Raw genomic sequence first — 21116 nt, 5'->3', positions numbered from 1 at the left:
AGGAATAAGAATGTCTCAGCCGGTAAGTGGTAGGCCACACGAGCTCACAGAACTGGACCGCCAAGTCCTTGGCGCTTAAACAAATTCTGTCCTCGGCTGCAACACTCACTACCGAGTTCCAAACTGCCCCTGGGAGCAAAATCAGCGCAAGAACTGTTAGTCGAGAGCTTCATGAAATGGGTTTCCATGGCCGAGCAGATGCACAAAAGCCTAAGATCATCATGCACAATGCCAAGCGTCGGCTGGAGTGGTGTAAAGCTTGTCGCCATTGCACTCTGGAGCAGTGGAAATGCATTCTCTTGAGTGATGAATCACGCTTCACCATCTGGACGAATCTGGGTTTGGCAGATGCCAGGAAAACACTACCTGCCCCAATACATGTTGCCAAATGTAAAGTTTGGTGGAGGAGGAATAATGTTCTGGGGTTCTTTTTCATGGTTCAGGCTAGGGCCCTTAGTTCCAGTGAAGGGAAATCTTAACGCTACAACATACAATGACATTCTAGAAAATTCTGTGCTTCCAACTTTGTGGCAACAGTTTTGGAATGAGATCTTCGACAAGCAGCTGTCCAAATACTTTTGGCCATGTAGTGTATCTTAAATATGACCTTTGATCCCTATATTTACCTGTTATAATACATTTTTCACTATCCTTTGTAATATCATAATCGTTCACAATCATTCAAATATTTGATTTCATGATATGCATCATTGAATGTATGTAGCTCAAATCAAATCAAATGTATTGATAAAGCCCTTCTTACATCAGCTGATATCTCAAAGTGCTGTACAGAAACCCAGCGTAAAACCAGGTAGCATGTCCGGTGAACAGGACAGGGTTCCATAGCCGCAGGCAGAACAGTTGAAACTGGAGCAGCAGCACGGCCAGGTGGACTGGGGACAGCAAGGAGTCATCAGGCCAGGTAGTCCTGAGGCATAGTCCTAGGGCTCAGGTCCTCCGAGAGAAAGAAAGAAAGAAAAAGAGAAAGAGAGAGAGAGAATTAGAGAGAACATACTTAAATTCACACAAGACACCTGATAAGACAGGAGGAATACTCCAGATATAACAGACTGGCCCTAGCCCCCCGACACATAAACTACTGCAGCATAAATACTGGAGGCTGAGACAGGAGGGGTCGGGAGACACTGTGGCCCCATCAAACGACACTCCCGGACAGGGCCAAACAGGCAGGATATAAGCCCACCCACCTTGCAAAAACACAGCCCCCACACCACTAGAGGGATATCTTCAACCACCAATTTACCATCCTGAGACAAGGCCGAGTATAGCCCACAAAGATCTCCGCCATGGCACAACCCAAGGGGGGGTGCCAACCCAGACAGGAAGATCACATCAGTGACTCAACCCACTCAAGTGACGCACCCCTCCTAGGGACGGCATGGAAGAGCACCAGTAAGTAAGCCAGTGACTCAGCCCCTGTAATAGGGTTAGAGGCAGAGAATCCCAGTGGAGAGAGGGGAACCGGCCAGGCAGAGACAGCTAGGGCCTATCTCTTGTTTGGAGGGTCCAAAGGTACCCCCAGTGTAAATAGACCCACTGATGCACAACAGGAGAAAGTAGCTAGGCTACAAAGTATTTAAACAACTGTATAGAATTGCTTGCTTGTTTCAATGCCTGTTCTAGTCCATGGGCCAGCGGAACAAAAATCTACTTTTGGGTGGCAAAGGTTTGATGGTATTAAATTGTTCCCCACAAGCCCCTGATCAAATTGAAATATGACAGCCTATCTCCTAAACAGTAGATTACTATGTTTTTCACACCTTTATATATCTTGTTGTATGGGAGTCTAAGCAATACAATGTTCACAGGCTGATAAAGGAATGTTGAGACAAGTTGGAATGTTCACATGCAACAATGGAACATTCTATTGTGTGGATCTCATCTTAAAAACCATAGGATTTGGTTAATGTTTGCCATCTGATCTAATGATTTACCTAGACTGAGTCATGATTGAAAGTACAATGTTACAAATAGCCGAACTACATATTTGTTTTAGGGAAATCGGTCATACTGGGAAGTAATACCAGTCCAAGAGATCCATATCTGGTAGTATATTGGTTTTATCATTGCCATCTGTAATAGTCTGTTGTATAGCAATACTCAGCATGCTAAGATGAAAGGTGTGATCTGCTATTTGTTGAGTTGTCCCAGCAAGTTAACATGAATATTTAGGTAAACACAAATTATCTAAAAAATTAACATCTCTTCTGTCCCTGACCATCATGATCTTAAAATAATGCTCTCTAACCTTAAAAGTTATTTAATGAAATATGTTGCCTTATCATTTTGTAGCCATTAGTTAAGTTGCTGGTTGACAAATTTAATAGAAACAATTAATTTAGTGATTAGAAAAAAATCCGGCCTTTTAGCACCAACCAATACATATTTCAGTAGGCTGTATACTATAATATACTATTTTTCCATTCATTGTGTAACTAGACACTATCTATAAAGGCGGTGAACCTAAGACTTTAGTACTTCGCCAGCTATGTAAGTTGACTCCCCTCATCAGCAGGCGGTTTGTTAGAATGTTATGTTGGAATGTCAGGATTCAATACTTAGATTTGACATTTAACAATATGGCATAATATTGTATATCATTATAATCACCACAAACCAGTGAAAGAACCCTTTAGGAATATTATAATTTATTGTTTGAAAATAAAATACAGAAATTAAGGCTCCAAATGCTAACCAAAGTCAGTTATATGAATAGAGTTTTTTGTAAATTTTTAGAAACATTTTGCTAATATTTTACAAAGATGATTCATTTTGCAAACCTGCCTAATTTGGTTGTGTTATCTACATATCTATCATATTTTTTTTATTAGGATTAGGCATATTACACCTATTATTGTTGTGGCAATGACAGACCAATTGTCACGACTTCCACCGAAGTTGTTCCCTCTCCTTGTTCGGGCGGCGTTCGGCGGTTGACGTCACCGGCTTTCTAGCCGCCACCGATCCATGTTTAATTTTTCCTTTTGTTTTGTCTGTTTAGACATTTGGTTCCCATCTCATAATTATGTTCCTTATTTAACCCTCTGATTTCTCTTTCTGTTTTGTGCGTGATTGTCTTTCGTGTATTCTGGTGTGTTGTATTTTGAGTCCTGTTTTGTCCTTGTTTGGAACAGGATTTTGTTACGTTTTGGATTGAGTAAATCAGTGATTGTTACTCGTATATGTGTCCTGCACCTGACTCCTTCGCTATCTTTTAGATAGATTCACAGATAAGAGTAACAATCACTGATTTACTCAATCCAAAACGTAACAAAATCCTGTTCCAAACAAGGACAAAACAGGACTCAAAATACAACACACCGGAATACACGAAAGACAATCACGTTCAAAACAGAAAGAGAAATCAGAGGGTTAAATAAGGAACATAATTATGAGATGGGAACCAGGTGTGTAAACAGACAAAACAAAAGGAAAAATGAAACATGGATCGGTGGCGGCTAGAAAGCCGGTGACGTCGAAAGCTGCCCGAACAAGGAGAGGGAACAACTTCGGTGGAAGTCGTGACACCAATCCAATTAAAGCTAACTGGAGCTGGTTGTCGACCATTTGGGAAAATGTGTACCCTATGGTAAATTACTAATAGCTAGGCATCATTGTTTAGAATTTGACTTGCTGTATGTAAAGTTTGCTGGTACACCTGTAAAGGATGTCATGCTGCTTGCCTAGTGAGTACCACTTTCTCCCGATTCTGCCCACACCTGGCACAAACTTGGGACCACCCTCATTAAGCGTCTTACCAGTCAGCGCCACGTGAAAAGCCAGCTATTCGTTGGTGCTTGTGGGGACACTTCAGGCTGAGGAGTAAGTTTCACACATACCCATGTGCAACACACTCATTATGAAGACATCTTGCCAAAATGGGTAACCTGTACCTCTTTGCTGGACGTAATACATTCCAATGGGATTTCAAGTAGGGTGCAATATATACGGGGAAGGTTTCACATCACGTCTTCATTTTAACACAATTTACAGAATCATATTGCATATCATGTTAATTAATAGACATCAGTGAATGCTTCTAGAACAGTGTTTTATTGTAATATATTTGAAACGGCTACAACACTCTGACAGCCTTTGTGTTCATATGTTTACCACTATTCTGGTCGTATTTTGCTAAATACATATACAATTGCCTTAGTTTGAGAAGATTGTTCCCTGATAATACAAAATTACATTTTATACCCTCAATCCTGTTGGCCCAACTAACTGCACAGGGGTCATAACATATAATGACAGTGACTGTCCTCTTTCTTATAACATACACAAAGAGCCTGCGGGGTCTGAGCAGAATGCAAGCAGCTTTGTTTTAAGATGGCAAATGCATTGTAATTGAACACCAACTTATGTAAGAGTCAGTTTGCTTTAATGGTTATCATGACACAGGAGAAGGGTCAGTTTACTTTGGCATCAATCAAGCGTTTATTAAAAAAAAAAAATCTGAGGGAAATCAAACCATAAAATCAACAAACATACAGAAAAACTTTAGAAAGTGTAGTTGAAGCACAAGAAACAAAACATGATATATATAAATACTATAATCTGAAAGCCAAATATGGTTTCAGAGATGTACTACAAGTTGAACCCAATAAGGTACTGGGCTCAGCACTGCTCCTGTTCTGTGACACTTATAAGACTGCATTTGGATTGGCCGTGGTGTTTTGCAGTGTGGTCGTGGTGTTCTGTGGCTGCGCTGTCGGCTGCGTTGTCGGCTGCACTGTCGGCTGCTCTGCCGTGTAGTTGTGGATCCAGTCCAGGTAGTTGGACACGCGGGTGTAAATCCCGTAGTTCCCCGGCCGGGCGCACCCCTTTCCCCAGCTGACGATACCCAAAAGGAACGTGGTGTCTCTGTAGCGGGTGACCAGTGGTCCGCCGCTGTCCCCCTTACAGGAGTCCTGCTTGCCCTCAATGTAGCCGGCGCAGAACATGTTAGCCGTTAGCGTGACACCGCTCATGTCAACGCAGTCCTGGGTACGTATACGTGGCACCTCCAGCCGCCGGAGGACACGTGACGTAGGGCCGTTCTCGCTGCGCCGGCCCCAGCCACTTACCGTGTGGAGGTTGATGGCCCAGAGCTCACGCTCCGCCATCGAGCGGGTGGGCAGGCAGACGGGCACGGCGAAAGGCGTCATAGTGATGGCAGTCTTCAGACGTAGCAGGGCGATGTCACTGTCCGCCGTGTCTGACACGTAGCTGTTGTGCATGATGATCTCTGCCACATCTATGGTCTGTTCCGTACCCTCGTCTTTCTCTGTGTCATGTTCACCTGGGCACATGCAGAAAAGGTTGAAACAACTCAGACTTCAACACACAACCGCTGTATTGACTCTTTTCTAAAGAAAAACAGTCCATACCTGCCACCACCTTCAGGTGCTGGGCCTTGATATTCTCCAAGCAGTGAGAGGCAGTGAGGATCCAGGTGGGTTTGTAGATGACTCCTCCACAAAAGCCCTTCTCATTTCTCACTAACAACACCTGTAGAAACACACCGTGGGGAAAGAGACTTCACCTCTACGTCAGATACATCAACTTGTCCGCCGCCACTGGTTCATACTGTACCTGCCAGGGGCAGTGACCCTTAGGGCACTCTGTTCCCCCCACGATGCGTGAACGGGGGTCCAACGGTATGTCTCCCTTCTCGGAGGCGCTGCCGTGCAGGACAGGAACCTTCCCACAGGCCATTGTTTCTGGAGCCACGAGAGACCAGAGGTCATACAGTGCCTTCAGATAGTATTCAGACCCCTTGACTATTCCCACATTTTGTGACGTTACAGCCTTATTCTAAAATTGATTCAATGAATACAAATCCATAGCAATCTACACACAATACCCCATAATCACAAAGCGAAAACAGGTTTTAAAATGTTTGCACATTTATTACAAATAAAAAACAGATACCTATTTACATAAGTATTTAGTCCCTTTACTATGAGACTCAAAATTGAACTCAGGTGCATCCTGTTTCCATTGATCATCCTTCAGATGTTTCTACAGCTTGATTAGAGTCCACCTAGGGTGACTTCAATTGATTGGACATGATTTGGGAAAGGCACACACCTGTCTATATAAGGTCCCAGAGTTGCCAGTGCACGTCAGAGCAAAAACCAAGCCATGAGGTCGAAGGAATTGTCCGTAGAGTGCGGACATATATCTGAGGAAGGGTACCAAAAAATGTCTGCAGCATTGAAGGTCCCCAAGAACAAAGTGGCCCACATTATTCTTAACTGGAAGAAGTTTGGAACCACCAAGACTAGAGCTGGCCACCCAGGCAAACTGAGCAATTGGGGGAGAATGGCCTTGGTCAGGGAGGTGAACAAGAACCTGATCGTAACTCTGACTGAGCTCTAGAGTTCCTCTGCGGAGATGGGAGAACCTTCCAGATGGAAAACCACCTCTGCAGCACTCCACCAATCAGGCCTTAATGATAGCGTGGCCAGATGGAAGCCACACCTCAGTAAAAGGCACATGACAGCCCACTTTGAGTTTGCCAAAAGGCACCTAAAGACTCTCAGACCATGAGAAACAAGATTCTCTGGTATGATGAAACCAAGAATGAACTCTTTGTCCTGAATGCCAAGAGTCACATCTGGAGGAAACCTGGCACCATCCCTAAGGTGAAGCATGGTGGTGGCAGCATCATGCTGTGGGGATGTTTTTCAGTAACAGGGACTGGGAGAATAGTCAGGATCGAGGCAAATATGAACAGAGCAAAGTACAGAGAGATCTTTGATGTGCCTAGCTTGTAGCGTCATACTCAAGAAGACTCAAGGCTGTAATCGCTACCAAAGGTGCTTCAACAAAATACTGAGTAAAGGGTCTGAATACTTGTAAATGTGATATCATTTAAAAATATATATTAGCAAACATTTCTAAAGACCTGTTTCTGCTTTGTCATTATGGGGTATTGTGTGTAGATTGATGAGGAAAAAGGCTGTAAAGTAACACATTTACATGTGAGGAAAAAGTAAAGGGGTCTGACGACTTTCTGAATGCACAGAGGGTGTATATACTACAACCAGAGGGTACGTCCCAAATGACGCCCTATTTCCCTATATAGTGCACTACTTTTGTTAACGTACTACACTGAGTGTACAAAACATTAGGAACACTTGCTCTTTCCACGACATACTGTAGACTGACCAGGTGAAAGTTATGATCCCTTATTTATTCCGTGTAGATGAAGGGGAGGAGACAGGTTAAAGAAGGATTTTTAAGCCTTGAGACAATTGAGACATGGATTGTGTTTGTATGCCATTCAGAGGGTGAATGGGCAAGACAAAAGATTTAGATGTCTTTGAACGAGGTATGGTAGTAGGTGCCAGGCGCACCGGTTTGAGTGTCTCAAGAACTGCAGCGCTGCTGGGTTTTCCACGCTCAACAATTTCCTGTATGTATCAAGAATGGTCCACCACCCAAAGGACATCCAGCCAACTTGACACAACCGTGGGAAGCATTGGAATCAACAAGGGCCAGCAACCCTGTGGAACGTTTTAGATACCTTGTAGAATCCATGGCCTGACGAATTGAGGCTGTTATGAGGGTAAAGGGGGATGCAACTCAATAATAAGAAAGTGTTCCTAATGTTTTGTACACTCAGTGTATAGGACATAGGATGCCATTTGGGATGCATACACAGATAACATCATACATGATGACAATACAACTGATCATACAACGTTGACATGGCACATGGCCTGTGGCTGTGACTGCTAACCTTGTGTCAGGCAACGCTGTCCATCAGTCCCCAGGAAATAGCCGTCTGCACATGAACAGTTGCGTCGCCCCCCCTCCTCCTCGCAGAAGTGCTCACAGCCCCCGTTCTCATGCAAGCAGGAGTCAGGAATGGCCTTGAATGCTGACATAAAGAATGTGTTTATGTAAGTAAATGAGAAAAAGAAACGTTGGAAACTAAAGTTTCCACAGAAACGTCTCCCATCAACTCTTACCTAGCTCGCAGTTCCGTCCACTGAAGCCTGGCAGGCACAGGCAGGTGTAAGAAGATCCTGATATGCTAGAGCAGCTTCCTTTGTTCTGGCAGGGGTCAGATTGGCAGCTGTCTTGAACTGTAAGGATGAATACATTTGTGTACATTTGGGATCTCATGATCAACAAAGATGTTAAAAGATTCAAATATAGTGGTGGTGGTGTCTGGGTATTTGTGACTGTAAAAATGACACACTGCACAGAAGCTCACCATTGTAGTTTCTCCAGAACTCCTCCTAAGGGAAGAGAATGGGGACAATTCACTGAGGATATCAGGTAGGAATCATGTTCAGAGTCATTATTGTTTTTTTGCCTATCATGCAGACTATGCTCTGTTCATGATCAGATTGTGGTTCAACCAGGCACTGACCGTAGCCTGTTCATGCTCAAACACTTCCCGCGCCTCCTCTTTGGAACACTTCTCCTCAAGGCATTCTCGCTCCAGGTCCCCCCTTTTGAGCTCCTCGAACCAGCCACTGTTGGCACGCTTAGGCCGGATGAGGAGGCCATGGGCCTGGTCCCGCGTCAAGAACACTGCAAGACCGGAGGAGAGGGGAGTTGTACACACAGACACATAGACACATATGCACAAACACACACACACATAAACACACACACACACACACACACACATGCACAAACTGCACACAAGCAAACAGGTAGATATGTATTGTACATAAATTAATGCATATTTACAAACTAAAGTTAGAAACACACACACACACAAAAACACATACGTAGGGGTAAGTTAACTTACCTGAGGCGGGATGACAGCAGCGAATACTTAATGTAAGACAGAGAACATGAAGCCACATGATGACTGCCCTCAGAATATCTAAGCACACTGTCGCTCTCTGTTCCTCTCAGTCCACAGGTCCAAAGTCTGGACAAAATCCTGATTTGGGCCCTGACCCTCCCCTAACTCGTGCTTACCTTCCTCTGTCATTGACCCTATGCAGGCTCTTCCCTCCCTTTCACAGCCCCTCCCACTCTTTCAGTTACATCACTGATCTCAGGGCTACATGCACGCTAAGCTGTGTTATGTTTCTTATCAGTTAGGAAAACAATCCAACTTTATTTTCAAATAACTATTTATTTATTCTGCTAATAATTGGATCAAAGAAAATATATATCTTAGGGTTGTCTAAGAAACTATAAAGATTAATGTCATCATTATATTTAGAGTTTATATCTTAATCCAGATTCTAGTTTGGAGCAGGATTGTGTCTTGGCTATTATCCAGCATCATCCTTGAGGAGATCTGTCAGTGTTTTTTGGAGGGGTGTTTTTAAATGGACACGCCCACTCAGCCGGTCGCCATGGTCTGATTGATCCAGTCCAGGAAGTTAGAGACGCGGGTATAGATTCCATAGACGTCCTCTTGGGCGCACCCTTTACCCCAGCTCACCACTCCCGTCAGAAACCAGGTGTTCTTGTAGCGGGTGACCAGGGGCCCTCCGCTGTCCCCCTGGCACGCATCCTTTTTCCCATCCCTGAACCCAGCACACAGCATGTTCATGGTCACATTGAGGCCTGTGGTGCGACACTCCTGTAGGGGGACCCGAGGAACCTCCAGCCTCTGGAGCAGAGTGGACGGGGGTCCCGACTGAGCCAGGCGGCCCCAGCCACTCACCACGGAGGTGCGCATGGCCCCCAGCGTGCGCCCGAAAGAGCCGTCCAAGGCGGGCAAGCACACAGGCACCACGAAGGGTCCAAGCACTACTTCCCTCTTGAGGTAGAGCAGAGACAGGTCCCGGTCTGTGGAGGTGTGGTTGTATTGGGGGTGGATCAGCATCCTCGTCACCCGGCGAACCTGCTCTGTGCCCTCCTTCTTCGCACGGTTGTGTTCACCTTGAAGGGGGAGGAACTCAGGATCAGTGGACAGTGAACACTCAGAGGTGATAGTTAGAATTGTGTTTTGTGGCAGCTGAGATACTGGGAGCGTTGAGAGAACACTGTAATACCATTTGCCCACTCACCCACTGTGACTTGCCAATGGGAGGCAGTCGTGTGCCACATACAGTGGGCAGCAGTAAGAATCCAATGTGGAGCCAAGAGGATCCCCCCACATTTATATTCATTCATGTACTCCAGCATAACCTGCAGTTACAGAGGGAGAGGAGAGTGTGAGACAGAAATAGATCTGGATCTAACCACGTGTTGGTCAGTCAATAACTACAGTGCAATGCTATACCTGCCATGGGCACTCTCCCTTAGGACAAATTGTGCCTTTCACAATTCGGGGCCCGGGCCTGAACGTTTTCACAATTCTTCCACAGGGAAACGGAACTAAGAGGAGAGAGAGCGAGAGAGAGAGAGAGGTTAGGAGTTGAGGATAAAGAGAGAATACAGCCAAGAGAAGGACTAAAAAAGGAGAAGATTAAGTGCTTGTGTGGAGATGGCCTCAAGAAGCACAGGGCTGTTGGGAGTTGTAGTTGTTAGGGTTTGGCCCAGTGTGATACAGACCTTGGGGTATGCAGCTACTGCTGTCATTGTCCAGGCTGTACCCAGGGGCACAGTGACAATGGTGAGACAGGTCTGGAATCTCTGTACAGAAGTGCTCACATCCCCCATTTCTGTACAGACAACCATCATAAGAGTTCATCAAGGCTGTGGAGGTGGCGATAGAGACAGACAGGAACCAAGAGACAAGAGAAATGGAGACCATTATTGAAGAAAATCCAAGAGCCAATTTCAGTGATTCGACAGAGAGATACAGGTGTGTTACCTACTTTGGCCACAGTTTCGTCCATCAAACCCAGGGAGACATATGCAGATGTAGGTGTTCACCTGACCTACACAGGTAGCCCCATTCAAGCAGGGGCCAGACTCACACTGATCCACCACTACAGACAGAGACAATATTAGATTATTATTAGAACCATTATAATGAGAAACGAGAAATATATGTAGATTTGGCTAAATGTACAGTACTAGTCGAAGGTTTAGACACACCTACTCATTTATTTTTTACTATTTTCTACATGGTAGAAAAATAGTGAAGATGTCAAAACTATGAAATATCACATATGGAATTGTTAAACAAATCAAAATATATTTTTGATTCTTCAAAGTAGCCACCCTTTGCCTTGATGACAGCTTTTAAAACTTTTTTGGGTTACTAAATGATTCCATATGTGTTATTTCATAGCTTTGATGTCTTCACTATTATTCTACAATGTAGAAAATAGTCAAAATAAAGAAAACCCCTGGAATAAGTAGGTGAGTCCCCTGAAGATAGCCTACCTGAGTAGCTCTTCCAGAACTCCTCCTGCATAAAACAAGAGAGAGGGCTATTTAAAAAGACTCTAATGTTCTGGGACAAATATGGAGAACCTACCTCCTCAGATTACATCTGATCATTCAGTTTAAACTCACCAATTGTTCGGGGAGGGTGAAGATCTCCCGTGCCTCCTCGTAGCCACATTGCTCCTCCAGACACTCTCTCTCCAGGTCTCCCAGTCTCAGCTCCTCCAGCAGGCTGTTAGCACGCCGCGACCGCTGATGATGGAGCACCTCATTGGCCTCCTGTGTGCTCAGGAACACTGGAGCTGCCAGGACATGACTGCTCACACTACATAGACTTTAAATTGATAGACATCCAACAAACTTCCACAGGAACAGAGTACCAATAGTAGGAAAAGGAAGAAGAATCCCAATGAAGACCATGGGTGGTTGAAAAGTTGCTATTACTGCACACACAAGGCTGTAAACAGTCTCTGTACAGTCAGACTGACAGAAAGACAGATAGACAGACAGGAAGTCAAGCAGGGCATTGAATAGCCAGCAGCGTGTGGTGCTGTATTTGAAAGTTACAGGGCTGAACCAAGAACCACCAAAGTAATTCACATCCTAAGATCTCAGACTCACCTCCAGGGAGTCCGGTACAGGCTGGGATATAGAGGGCCAGCAGGATAAGGTGTCTGAGCTTCACTTTCAGAGCGTCCATGGTCGTAGACGACTCCATTACTGAGCTCTCAGGGCTCAATCCAAGTTCAGTCCTCCCACAAACACATACTCCACAAACACACGCACAGCAAATCAGTCTCTCTCTCCCCTCCCTGACAGAACATGTATCAGGGTAAACCCACAGGGCAGTTGACTGGGAGACTAACATTGTGAAATACAATGACTGGACTGGAGCCATGGAGGCATTACTAGTATCACACCAACAGGAGGTGCTGTTGTATAACAACACAGTGGAGGCAGGATATTTGTCCACATGATAAAGCATGTATTCAATGTATCAAAACTGTAAATAACTCATTTTTGATCAAATGTGCAGTTACTGCTCTTTTGCTTTGTAAGGCAGTATCGTTTACAGTGCAGAAAGCTATAATGGCTCTGAGTCAACACATCCTCAATGCAGCTTCCTAAAATAACTGCCCACATCAATATTAATGTAGTCTATTGCCACTATAGAACTTCCAATTGAGGGCGGGAAGACAGAACTGTCACTGAGGAAGATACAGGTCTATTGCCACTATAGAACTTCACATTGAGGGAGGGAAGACAGAACTGTCACTGAGGAAGATACAGGTCTATTGCCACTATAGAACTTCACATTGAGGGAGGGAAGACAGAACTGTCACTGAGGAAGATACAGGTCTATTGCCACTATAGAACTTCACATTGAGGGAGGGAAGACAGAACTGTCACTGAGGACGATACAGGTCTATTGCCACTATAGAACTTCACATTGAGGGAGGGAAGACAGAACTGTCACTGAGGAAGATACAGGTCTATTGCCACTATAGAACTTCACATTGAGGGAGGGAAGACAGAACTGTCACTGAGGAAGATACAGGTCTATTGCCACTATAGAACTTCACATTGAGGGAGGGAAGACAGAACTGTCACTGAGGAAGATACAGGTCTATTGCCACTATAGAACTTCACATTGAGGGAGGGAAGACAGAACTGTCACCGAGGAAGATACAGGTCTATTGCCACTATAGAACTTCACATTGAGGGAGGGAAGACAGAACTGTCACTGAGGAAGATACAGGTCTATTGCCACTATAGAACTTCACATTGAGGGAGGGAAGACAGAACTGTCACTGAGGAAGATACAGGTCTATTGCCACTATAGAACTTCACATTGAGGGAGGGAAGACAGAACTGTCACTGAGGACGATACAGGTCTATTGCCACTATAGAACTTCACATTGAGGGAGGGAAGACAGAACTGTCACTGAGGAAGATACAGGTCTATTGCCACTATAGAACTTCACATTGAGGGAGGGAAGACAGAACTGTCACTGAGGAAGATACAGGTCTATTGCCACTATAGAACTTCACATTGAGGGCGGGAAGACAGAACTGTCACTGAGGAAGATACAGGTCTATTGCCACTATAGAACTTCACATTGAGGGAGGGAAGACAGAACTGTCACTGAGGAAGATACAGGTCTATTGCCACTATAGAACTTCACATTGAGGGAGGGAAGACAGAACTGTCACTGAGGAAGATACAGGTCTATTGCCACTATAGAACTTCACATTGAGGGAGGGAAGACAGAACTGTCACTGAGGAAGATACAGGTCTATTGCTACCATAGAACTTCACATTGAGGGAGGGAAGACAGAACTGTCACTGAGGAAGATACAGGGCCTTCAGAAAGTATTTGTACCCTTTGACTTATTCCACAGTTCGTTGTATTACAGCCTGATTTCAAAATGGATCAAATTCACCCGTCTACACACAATACCCCATAATGACAAAGGGAAAACATGCTATTAGAAATGTTTGCAAATGTATTGAAAATTAAATACATAAATATATAATTTACATAAGTATTCACACCAGAGTCAATACTTTGTAGAACACCTTTGGGTAAGTCTCTAAAAGCTTCACACACAGGGATTGTGCAACATTTGCCCATAATTATTTTAAAAAAAAATTAAGTTCTGTCAAATTGGTTGTTGATCATTGCTAGACAACCATTTTCCATAGATTTTCAAGTAGATTTAATTCAAAACTGTTACTCGCCCACTCAGGAACATTCACTGTCTTCTTGGTAAGCAACTCTAGATTTGTCCTTGTGTTTTAGGTTATTGTCCTGTTGAAAGGTGAATTCATCTCCCAGTGTCTGGTGGAAAGCAGACTGAATCAGGTTTTCCTCTATGGTGTTGCCTGTGCTTAGCTCCATTCCATTTATTTCTATGCTAAAAAAACTCCCCAGTCATTAACGATTACAAGCATACCCATAACATGATACAGCCACCAATATGCTTGAAAATAATGGAGAGTGGTACTCAGTAATGTGTTGTATTAGATTTGGCCCAACCATACTTTGTATTCAGGACAAAAAGTGAATTCTTTTCCCACATGTTTTGCAGTATTACTTTAGTGCCTTGCTGCAAACAGGATGCATGTTTTGCAGTATTACTTTAGTGCCTTGCTGCAAACAGGATGCATGTTTTGCAGTATTACTTTAGTGCCTTGCTGCAAACAGGATGCATGTTTTGCAGTATTACTTTAGTGCCTTGCTGCAAACAGGATGCATGTTTTGCAGTATTACTTTAGTGCCTTGCTGCAAACAGGATGCATGTTTTGCAATATTACTTTAGTGCCTTGCTGCAAACAGGATGCATGTTTTGCAGTATTACTTTAGTGCCTTGCTGCAAACAGGATGCATGTTTTGCAGTATTACTTTAGTGCCTTGCTGCAAACAGGATGCATGTTTTGCAGTATTACTTTAGTGCCTTGCTGCAAACAGGATGCATGTTTTGCAGTATTACTTTAGTGCCTTGCTGCAAACAGGATGCATGTTTTGCAGTATTACTTTAGTGCCTTGCTGCAAACAGGATGCATGTTTTGCAGTATTACTTTAGTGCCTTGCTGCAAACAGGATGCATGTTTTGAAATATTTGTATTCTGTAGATGCTCCCTTTTTTCCATTGTCATTTAGGTTAGTATTGTGGAGTAACCACAATGTTGTTGATCCATCCTCAGTTTTCTCTTATCACAGCCATTAAACATTGTAACTGTTTTAAAGTCAACATGTTTTACCTTTATTTAACTAGGGAAGTCAGTTATGAACAAATTCTTATTTACAATTACAGCCTAGGAACAGTGGGTTAACTGCCTTGTTCAGAACAACAGATTTTTATCTTGTTAGCTCAGGGATTCGATCTGAACACCTTTCAGTTATTGATCCAACGCTCAAACCACTAGGCTACCTACATTGACCTCATAGTGAAATACCTAAGTGGCTTCGTTCCTCTCCGGCAACTGAGTTAGGAACAACGCCTTCTTTGGACACTGTGTTAACTAACCTCCAGACGAGCTTCAATGCCATACAACTCTCCTTCCGTGGCCTCCAACTGCTCTTAAATGCAAGTAAAACTAAATGCATGCTCTTCAACCAATGGCTGCCCACACCTGCCCGCCCGTCCAGCATCACTAGTCTGGACGGTTCTGACTTAGAATATGTGGACAACTAGAAATACCTAGTTGTCTGGCTGGACTGTAAACTCTCCTTCCAGACTCACATTAAGCATCTCCAATCCAAAATTAAATCTAGAATTGGCTTCCTATTTTGCAACAAAGCATCCTTCACTCATGCTGCCAAACATACCCTCTGACCATCCTACCGATCCTCGACTTCGGCGATGTCATTTACAAAATAGCCTCCAACACTCTACTCAACAAATTGGATGCAGTTTACCATAGTGCCATCCGTTATGTCATCAAAGCCCCATATACTACCCACCACTGCGACCTGTACGCTCTCGTTGGCTGGCCCTCGCTTCATACTCGTCGCCAAACCAACTGGCTCCAGGTCATCTACAAGTCTTTGCTAGGTAAAGCCCTGCCTTATCTCAGCTCACTGGTCACCATAGCAGCACTCACCCGTAGCACGCGCTCCAGCAGGTATATCTCACTGGTCAACCCCAAAGCCAATTCCTCCTTCCAGTTCCCTGCTGCCAATGGCTGGAATGAACTGCAAAAATCACTGAAACTGGAGACTCATATCTCCCTCACTAGCTTTAAGCACCAGCTGACAGATCACTGCACCTGTACTTAGCCCATACGTAAATACCTCATCCCCATACTGTATATATTTATCTTGCTCCTTTGCACCCCAGTATCTCTATTTTCACATTCTTCTTCTGCAGATCTATCACTCCAGTGTTTAATTGGTATATTGTAATTACTTCACCTCCATGACCTATTTATTGCCTTACCTCATCTGCACACACTGTATATAGACCTTTTCTACTGTATTATTGACTGTATGTTTGTTTATTCCATGTGTAACTCTGTGTTGTTGTATGTGTCGAACTGCTTTGCTTTATCTTGGCCAGGTCACAGATGTAAATGAGAACTTGTTCTCAACTAGCCTACTTGGTTAATTAAATAAAGGTGAAATATATATATATATATATATATATATATATATAAAATAGGCCAGTGACAAAAAAAAACAAGGGGTGTCAAGGGGTGTGAATACTTTCTGAAGGCACTGTAATGATGAAGAAGACAGGACAATAACAGTTGTTGACAGTGGTTAGATTTGGTAATGAGACACCATTTATTGGGCCTGAAGGACAGTTGTTGACAGTGGTTAGATTTTGTAATGAGACACCATTTATTGGGCCTGAAGGACAGTTGTTGACAGTGGTTAGATTTGGTAATGAGACACCATTTATTGGGCCTGAAGGATATAAAAATATATAGATAATAAACAAGATCCATATGAAAAGCAGCATGTACTGTAGATGTTAGATAATTAATGTTTTCACACCTTAATTACAGTACATAAGATTGTAACAGTGTATACTATTGTTTGTGCGCATAATCGACCAGCATAAATGCTTTTATTCAACTTTAAAACACAATTCTGCAGGGCATATTACCTTTCAAATAACTTCACTAGGTTATATCCAAATGAAAATAAGACTGATAAAATAAGTTACCATTGAACTGCCATAATTAATTCACAATGTTTCCCTTCGCATAACTTGGAAACAAGGAATGTAGAAATGTTGCAGGCTACTGTCTGCCTGCTTCTGCAATCAATGTATATGATCAAATGTACTTTAAACTAGGTTAACTTTTTCTTCTTCCACTCAAACTCGATATGAGTTTAAAGCTTACGGTATGATTCAAAGTCGAAAAAGATCCCGCATATTTTAGGATGAAATTCTGTGACGTTTTAGGTGTTCGGCAGCGTTCGGCAGGGTCTTCCCCCCGGGCTGTTCATCACACATGTTTTTCTTGAGGATTGTCAAAGTTCCGTAGCCAAAGTCTACGCCCCATCTTCGGTGATTGGTCAACAATAGGGGATCTGCAATGAAGTGCTTGTTGTCATTCAACGAGAGATTACTAGTTTTCATGCAGATGTTTAGAAATACTGCACCAAAAATCTTAGATGTAAATTTGCGCAACTAAGACCTCCTCAGAAAAAACGCTAAATTATTTACAGATTAATTGAGAGTATTTTGAGGAAGTGAGTGTACGGACTATGGCGTCTCAAGAGGTACAAACAGTAATATTTCCACTTCTTTCTAATTTTTCAAATGAGGTAATTTTAAGGGAGTATGTGAGCACAGACGTTCACTTCGCCTGGCGAGTTCTGCTAGGAGCAAACCGAACCTATGTATGCGGACGCCTTTAGTGTGTAAACTCCAACTGATCTCTAAAATATATTTAATGGAGACACAGCTGAGAATAGTTACTTGATGTATGGTCGAGAGAGATAGCTGAGCTTTCGGCTGGGGAGTAAACCTGGAAGGCCTTAAGAGTCAAATTAGGTAAAAGGTAATTATCTGTGCATAGTAATCTTTTTCATTGTAAGGTATCTTTTTGTGCATACAACGGGCAGCATGTGAATACCAAGGCCAATAAAAGGCTCAAAATCAACAAACATATGTACACAGATGTTGTTATGAGTTACACCAACCAAACGGAGGTAAGGTATGTGTGTCAGTGCTCTGATGCTGGCTTTAAGTCCTATAGGGGGCAGTCTCGGAGCATCTTTACTATTTCATGGATGGGTTCCTGTGTGTTCCTCAATCCATCCTTCCACTCCTGGGGTACAGATCCACCCGTGTACCCTGCCCTCGCCCCCAGCAGAGCCCCCAAAGCAGAACCCCTGTTGCAGTTCTCTCCTGAAAAAGACACAGACACTTTAGACTGACAATTCTCAAAACACACACACACTTAAAACAGATGAATTGGCACCACAAACTTACCGCCACAATTGGTGTTTGCCAGGATCCCTCCATGAGGGTCGTTGTGAAACTCATGTGCTAGGTAGAACATACTACTGAGGGCACCTATAAAGGACACACAAACTTCTATTAGACTCAGTGGACACTTGCATCACACACGTAAATGGAACTAAATCACACTGCTGTGGATAGGAAGACAGAGAGTGATAGACACCTCGGGTGTAGCAGGCCATGCCAAGCATTTCCACTGCACTCTGGTGAACCGTGAGCCCCTCTGCAGAAGAGGTTGGAAACCTGGCTGCTTTCTGTATGTAGGGCTTGCAAGTGTCCCATGCGTCCAGGTCGGGTGACTTGAGGGCGGCCTCCGCTTGCTGCTTCAGACACGCCCCATTCAGAGTGGCATGGAGGGCTCGGGCGTACAGCGTCACATATTTCTCCACCTTGGGGTGGGGGTGGGTGAGCCGGACAAACTCTACCGCTGCAGACACCTGGGAGAGGAAGAGAGAAAGCACAGTAAAAGAGGGGGAGAGAGAGTGAGTTTCATTGGGAAAATATTAATTTATTGTGTTCTCGTCTCATTCTTAAAACCCATTGGAGGAGAAGTTCAATGGTCCCTCCCCTCTGACCTTCTCATCCAATGGGTTTTGAGATAAGGCAAGGAGAGAAGGATCAAGGAAATGCAATTGAGATTCTCCTATTCAAATATTCCAAAAAGGGGTGGGTGCAACACTTGCAGCTTGGTCCTCATTGGCTGTGGCAGAGAGAAGCACAAAGGGGATGGCCATGGGGAGGCAGCTAATAGCGTCTAGCTGGCTGTCAGGGACTGACATGTTCATCTTCTGCTGGTAGCGCTGCTCTGCAAACTTCAACACCTGGAACACAAAGACAAGACACAAACGTAACACCTGGAACACAAAAGACAAGACACAAACGTAATACCTGGAACACATGGACAAGACACAAACGTAACACCTGGAACACATGGACAAGACACAAACGTAACACCTGGAACACATAGACAAGACACACAAACATAACACCTGGAACACATAGACAAGACACACAAACATAACACCTGGAACACATGGACAAGACACAAATGTAACACCTGGAACACATAGACAAGACACACAAACATAACACCTGGAACACATAGACAAGACACACAAACATAACACCTGGAACACATAGACAAGACACACAAATGTAACACCTGGAACACATAGACAAGACACACAAACGTAACACCTGGAACACATAGACAAGACACACAAACGTAACACCTGGAACACATAGACAAGACACACAAACGTAACAGCTGGAACACATAGAGAAGACACACAAACGTAACATCTGGAACACATAGACAAGACACACAAACGTAACACCTGGAACACAAAGACAAGACACAAACGTAACACCTGGAACACATAGACAAGACATGACTAACACCTGGAACACATAGACAAGACAAACTGAGACACTGTCTGGTTAGGTGTATAATCTTGCATGTATGCATGCATGTGCGTGTGCATTACCTTGCTGGAGGAAGTGGGTCTGGGGTCTTGCCAGTCGGAGAAGAATGCTCTGTGGAAGGACTCTGCGTAGGTGTCTCCATGTGTTCCTGGCGTGGTCATGAAGTGTACGTAATCAGCCAGCACCGCCCCCCTCGCCACTGGTTCTGCCACGCTGGCAAACTTCCCCCCTGTCAGGGCCTGTGCCACCCTCAGGGAGCAGATGGCATTCAGGGTATTCTCACCTGCTTGGAGACCTGCACAGAGATAGAGGTATACTTAACTGAATAATTGATAATATGTATTATCAATAATTATTTTCCTTACAGAACTGCTTTTAAAGATATATACAGACCAAGGTCAGAGACAGTTACTTTTTTCATTTAGTTACATTCATTTGTGAGATTAACTGAAATTAAGTGAGTACTGAGCACCTTGGTGATAGTGGACTGATCCACCTGATGCCTTCCAGAACTTGAGCTTGTTATGGAGGATTACGCTACCCACAACATGGGGTCTGTTCCCACCAGAGGACCATGCAGTGCGACCGCTCCCCGCTATGGACCGGAGGGAAAGAGAGAACAGATTAAGGATACACTCAGTTTGATGAACATCAGGTAAAGAATGAATGCTCTTGCATATATCAATCACTCATGTCATGTCATAATTCATGACCAATAAACAACTAATTTTCAAATTCAGTAAAGGGTGATGTTAACATACCTGAGTTGGAGAGGGTGAGGATGCTGGACGGGTGTCTTTTGTTGGGAGCGTTGAAGCCGGTGATCCATCCTCCAAAATCTCTCTTGATGTCATCGATGTTGTAGTACCAGTGCGCAGGCATGGACATGGCGTCAGCGGCACACATTCCCCACAGCGCCTCTCCCACCGACCTTCGCACCTGGGTCATCTCGGCTACTGACTGGTGTCGTTACTTCAGAAATCAAACACAAAAACATGTATATTTAAATAATAATAGTAGTCTATGTTCAGATGGGTTACCCTGTGGCTACTGGTGCTCGAGGAGGCTATATATGTAACGTTATGCGAGCTGTAATAAAGAGTTCAAACGTGGACATAGATAGGACAGAATTCCTTGACATTGTTTAGTGGTTTAAGAAACATATGCGGTCCTACCGTATAAATGTCAAATTGTAGAATGATCCTCACCCTATTGAAGGTGTAGTTTCTGCTGCACGTATGAACACCAGAATGCGCATAATAATGTCGATATAGAACTTGCGTAAATGCATTATTGCTGTGTTACAAAACTACACAGGGTCGTATTCACTTGACACCAAACGGATCAAAACGGGGAGGGACTACCTAAACTTGTCCAATAAGAAATTCGTTTTCGTTGCAAAACGTTTCCGTTGCAAAACGTTTTGCTCGAATGAA

At 43.8% G+C, this 21116-nt stretch overlaps 3 protein-coding genes across 6 annotated transcripts; all 3 read right to left on the bottom strand.

The window, feature by feature from the left end:
* Positions 1-4051: 4051 nt before the first annotated feature.
* Positions 4052-8859, bottom strand: LOC116354030 (coagulation factor VII-like). The gene is made up of 7 exons (XM_031792941.1): positions 8780-8859; positions 8234-8556; positions 7986-8102; positions 7754-7894; positions 5599-5726; positions 5394-5514; positions 4052-5305 (listed from the first exon to the last, which is right to left on the bottom strand). Exons 5-7 carry the CDS (start codon positions 5719-5721, stop codon positions 4668-4670), a joined length of 882 nt encoding a protein of 293 aa, XP_031648801.1. The 5' UTR covers positions 5722-5726; positions 7754-7894; positions 7986-8102; positions 8234-8556; positions 8780-8859; the 3' UTR covers positions 4052-4667.
* A 236-nt stretch (positions 8860-9095) lies between these two features.
* LOC116354029 (coagulation factor VII-like) lies at positions 9096-12075 on the bottom strand. Of its 2 annotated transcripts, none has more exons than XM_031792939.1 (8): positions 11893-12075; positions 11401-11573; positions 11269-11293; positions 10755-10868; positions 10489-10632; positions 10217-10311; positions 10002-10122; positions 9096-9873 (listed from the first exon to the last, which is right to left on the bottom strand). In XM_031792939.1, the coding sequence occupies exons 1-8, from the start codon at positions 11987-11989 to the stop codon at positions 9329-9331; spliced, it is 1314 nt and encodes a 437-aa protein (XP_031648799.1). In that variant the 5' UTR covers positions 11990-12075; the 3' UTR covers positions 9096-9328. The 2 variants fall into 2 exon arrangements, with proteins under 2 accessions (XP_031648799.1, XP_031648800.1); XM_031792940.1 differs by having other exon boundaries at positions 11401-11567; positions 11893-12068.
* Positions 12076-16525: 4450 nt separating this feature from the next.
* On the bottom strand, positions 16526-21016 carry LOC109883462 (uncharacterized). 3 transcript variants are annotated; one of them, XM_031792938.1, is made up of 9 exons: positions 20856-21016; positions 20442-20652; positions 20153-20275; positions 19743-19975; positions 18939-19076; positions 18419-18692; positions 18226-18309; positions 18014-18141; positions 16526-17318 (listed from the first exon to the last, which is right to left on the bottom strand). In XM_031792938.1, exons 2-9 carry the CDS (start codon positions 20626-20628, stop codon positions 17304-17306), a joined length of 1182 nt encoding a protein of 393 aa, XP_031648798.1. In that variant the 5' UTR covers positions 20629-20652; positions 20856-21016; the 3' UTR covers positions 16526-17303. The 3 variants fall into 3 exon arrangements, with proteins under 3 accessions (XP_031648798.1, XP_031648796.1, XP_031648797.1); XM_031792936.1 differs by having other exon boundaries at positions 16526-18141; XM_031792937.1 differs by having other exon boundaries at positions 16526-18141; positions 20889-21016.
* Between the last annotated feature and the right edge of the window lie 100 nt (positions 21017-21116).

The sequence above is a fragment of the Oncorhynchus kisutch genome, linkage group LG16 (genome assembly GCF_002021735.2).
Source record: "Oncorhynchus kisutch isolate 150728-3 linkage group LG16, Okis_V2, whole genome shotgun sequence".
NCBI classification, from domain to species: Eukaryota; Metazoa; Chordata; class Actinopteri; order Salmoniformes; family Salmonidae; genus Oncorhynchus; species Oncorhynchus kisutch.
This window is presented reverse-complemented; position numbering and strand designations above follow the sequence as displayed.